The 3772-nt window shown below is 37.6% G+C and overlaps 1 protein-coding gene across 1 annotated transcript; it reads left to right on the top strand.

Annotated features, from left to right (window-relative positions):
- Window positions 1–1477: 1477 nt before the first annotated feature.
- On the top strand, window positions 1478–2173 carry LOC120576990 (secreted RxLR effector protein 161). Its single transcript, XM_039827870.1, has one exon. It carries the CDS (start codon window positions 1478–1480, stop codon window positions 2171–2173), a length of 696 nt encoding a protein of 231 aa, XP_039683804.1.
- The last annotated feature ends 1599 nt before the right edge of the window (window positions 2174–3772 follow it).

The raw sequence follows: 3772 nt of genomic DNA, 5'->3' as shown, positions 1-3772 counted from the left end.
TGAAAGGAGAAATCGAACCTTGTTAGACATGGTCCGATCTATGATGAGTCATGCTGAACTTCCAAACTTCTTATGGGGGTACGCCTTATTAACTGCAGCTTACACACTTAACCGAGTTCCATCTAAAGCGGTAGAAAAGACACCATATGAGATATGGAATGGTCGAAAACCCAATGTGGGACATTTTAAGATTTGGGGTTGTGAAGCTTATATAAAACGACTTATGTCTACTAAGCTTGAACAAAAATCTGAAAAATGTTTCTTTGTGGGATATCCTAAAGAAACTAGAGGATACTACTTTTACAAACCACCTGAAGGCACAATTGTTGTTGCCAGAACTGGAGTCTTCCTTGAGAAGGATTTTGTCTCCAGGAGAATCAGTGGGAGCAAAGTAAATCTTGAAGAAATTCAAGACCCACAGAGTACTGAAATACCAGTAGAGGAACAAGGACAGGATACCCAAACTGTTATGACAGAAAATCCTATCCCAGTAACACAAGAACCACGTAGGTCTAGCAGGATACGTCAAGAACCCGAAAGATATGGGTATCTCATATCTCAAGAGGGTGATGTATTGCTCATGGACCAAGATGAGCCTGTGACTTACACGGAGGCCATAACTGGCCCCGAATATGAGAAGTGGCTTGAAGCCATGAAATCTGAAATGGATTCCATGTACACAAATCAAGTTTGGAACTTGATTGATGCACCTGAAGGAATTAATCCTATAGGATGCAAGTGGGTTTTCAAAAAGAAAATTGACATGGATGGAAAGGTTAGTACCTACAAAGCGCGACTGGTTGCTAAAGGCTTCAAACAAATTCATGGTGTAGACTATGATGAAACCTTTTCACCAGTTGCAATGATTAAATCCATTCGGATCTTACTTGCCATCGCTGCATACCACGATTATGAAATCTGGCAAATGGATGTCAAAACTGCTTTCCTAAATGGAAATCTTCTTGAGGATGTGTACATGACACAACCTGAAGGTTTTGGCGATCCTAAAGCAACCAAAAAGGTATGCAAGTTGCAGCGATCAATCTATGGATTGAAGCAAGCTTCTAGAAGTTGGAATCTTCGCTTTGATGAAACTGTACAACAGTATGGATTCATTAAAAATGAAGATGAGCCTTGTGTTTACAAGAAGGTTAGTGGGAGCATAGTTTCATTTCTGATTTTATATGTAGATGACATATTATTAATCGGAAATGACATCCCTACACTACAAGAAATCAAAACTTGGTTAGGGAAATGCTTTTCTATGAAAGACTTAGGTGAAGCTTCCTACATATTAGGAATCAGGATCTATAGAGATAGATCACAAAGATTGCTTGGCTTAAGTCAGGGTACATATATAGACAAAGTCCTGAGACGTTTTAATATGCATGAATCCAAGAAAGGATTCATTCCTATGTCGTCAGGATTAAATCTATCAAAGACTCAATCCCCTTCGACTGATGACGAAAGGGATCGAATGCGTGATATCCCATATGCTTCAGCAATTGGTTCTATCATGTATGCTATGATATGTACTCGACCAGATGTCTCGTATGCTTTAAGTGCTACGAGCAGATACCAGTCTAATCCTGGCAACGATCGTTGGATTGCTGTCAAGAATATCCTTAAGTACTTGAGAAGAACTAAGGATACCTTCTTGGTCTATGGAGGTCAAGAAGAGCTCTCTGTAATTGGTTACACTGATGCTAGTTTTCAGACCGATCATGATGACTTTAGATCGCAATCTGGATATGTGTTTTGCTTAAATGGCGGTGCTGTGAGCTGGAAAAGTTCAAAGCAAGAAACAGTCGCTGATTCTACAACTGAAGCCGAGTATATTGCTGCATCCAATGCCGCAAAAGAAGCTGTTTGGATTAAGAAATTCATTTCTGATCTTGGAATAGTTCCGAGTATTGTGGATCCCATTGAATTACTATGTGATAACAATGGTGCAATCGCACAAGCCAAAGAACCTAGATCTCACCAGAAATCCAAACACATACAAAGGCGTTATCATCTTATTCGAGAGATTATCGAAAGAGGAGATGTTAAAATATGCAAAGTACCAACATTGGACAATGTCGCTGATCCACTTACTAAAGCTCTTGCCCAGCAGAAGCATGATGGTCATACTAGATCTATGGGTATTAGGTTTATGCCTAATTGGCTCTAGTGCTAGTGGGAGATTGTTGGTGTAAGCCCTAGAGGCAAATAGTTTATGTTAAACCTATCTTATGTATCATGACTTTTATTATTGAATAATATATGGCACTCTTTATTATATTTAGATAATGTTAATAAAGTCCTTAGAATAGATAGTTCGTGTAATAATATATTAAGTGTGACTTAATCATGACATTACATTATCTTATAGAACGCTATTCTTAAATGTATCCGTAGTCAAAGCTTTAATATGAATAAAGGATAATAATAAAGCGTCGAGACTATTATGTATGTAGACTGATGACCGCATCTCATGGGTCATAGATATGAGATATCAAGTCTATACATAGATATAAATATTAGGAGTAATATTTATATTGGATTGACCCACTGTGAGAATACTACATAGTAAGTTATGAAATTGTCATAAGATATTCTCACAATGATAATAATGTATATCGCTCTTAGACCTGAAACCACTATGATCTCTAGATGTGGACTCAAGTGCTTTGTTGCCATTCTAACGTTGTCTGTAAAAGGATAACAATAACGTTGGTTGATGGGCACTTGATGAATCATGCTGAGGGTCATGAGTGTCCTAGATGGGATTTGTCCCTCCTCATAAACAGGAGATATATCTTTAGGCCTCTTGATGAAATATGACTATAAATATGCATGGCCATGCCGAACTAAGTCAATATAAGATATTGGACTTATTCGTTAAATAGTATATTTCGGAATCAAGATAAGTGAACATTGATCTATACAAGGGTGACACTATCTATGCCTTGGGATCAATGAAGATATTGAGACAAAGGGGCAATTATACACATAGGTATTATCATGAAAGGTTTCGTCAGATCACTTGACATTCTTGTCACTTGGGTAGCCATGATGTGTTGCTAGATACCGCTCATTGTTTATAATATTAAATATTAGATTTAATATTATTGCCAACGTGACTAGAACCTAAAGGGTCACACACAAAGAACAGTCAAAAGAGATATGTATAAGTACGACTTATATAAAGGGTGCGCTTAGTAAATAATGCTAATGATTTAGCAAAGTTTACTAAACTCGTATTGGGCTTAATGAAGTCAAAAACGAGTTTGACTTGCAAAGCACATAAGGAGTTCTATAAATAGAACCCTAGTGCAACAGTTTGCGGTTACGTTCTTTTGCAGAAACCCAAGCTCTCTGACTTCCGTCTTCTTGGCTAGCACCGAGGTTTTGGAGGAGGACTGTTCGTGTGGACTTGATAGAGGCTCTGCTATTTGCTTGGCTGTGATCGTGATTCCGGTTCGCAGATTTCACCGTTCGTTCTCAGACCAACCGTTCTAAGGTAACAATCATATCACTGGTTCAAGTTCCAATTCGTAATGATCCAAGGAAAGTAAATCGAAATTTTATTCCGCTGCTCATTCTGATTATGTCGATTTACCTTCAGTGGTATCAGAGCCGATTACGAAACCTTGAATCGGATTGCTTTGTTACTGCTTTATGTTTTAATTTTGATTAAACATATTGAACAAACATAAATAATAAAGAAAATTAAAATTGGCATCGCATCATATTATGTTTTCTGTGTATGTGTTTTCGATTTGATTCA

Source organism: Medicago truncatula, chromosome 7, assembly GCF_003473485.1.
Source record: "Medicago truncatula cultivar Jemalong A17 chromosome 7, MtrunA17r5.0-ANR, whole genome shotgun sequence".
In the NCBI taxonomy this organism is placed as follows: domain Eukaryota; kingdom Viridiplantae; phylum Streptophyta; class Magnoliopsida; order Fabales; family Fabaceae; genus Medicago; species Medicago truncatula.
The sequence above is the reverse complement of the archived record's forward strand: the minus strand, read 5'-3'. Positions and strand labels throughout refer to the sequence as shown.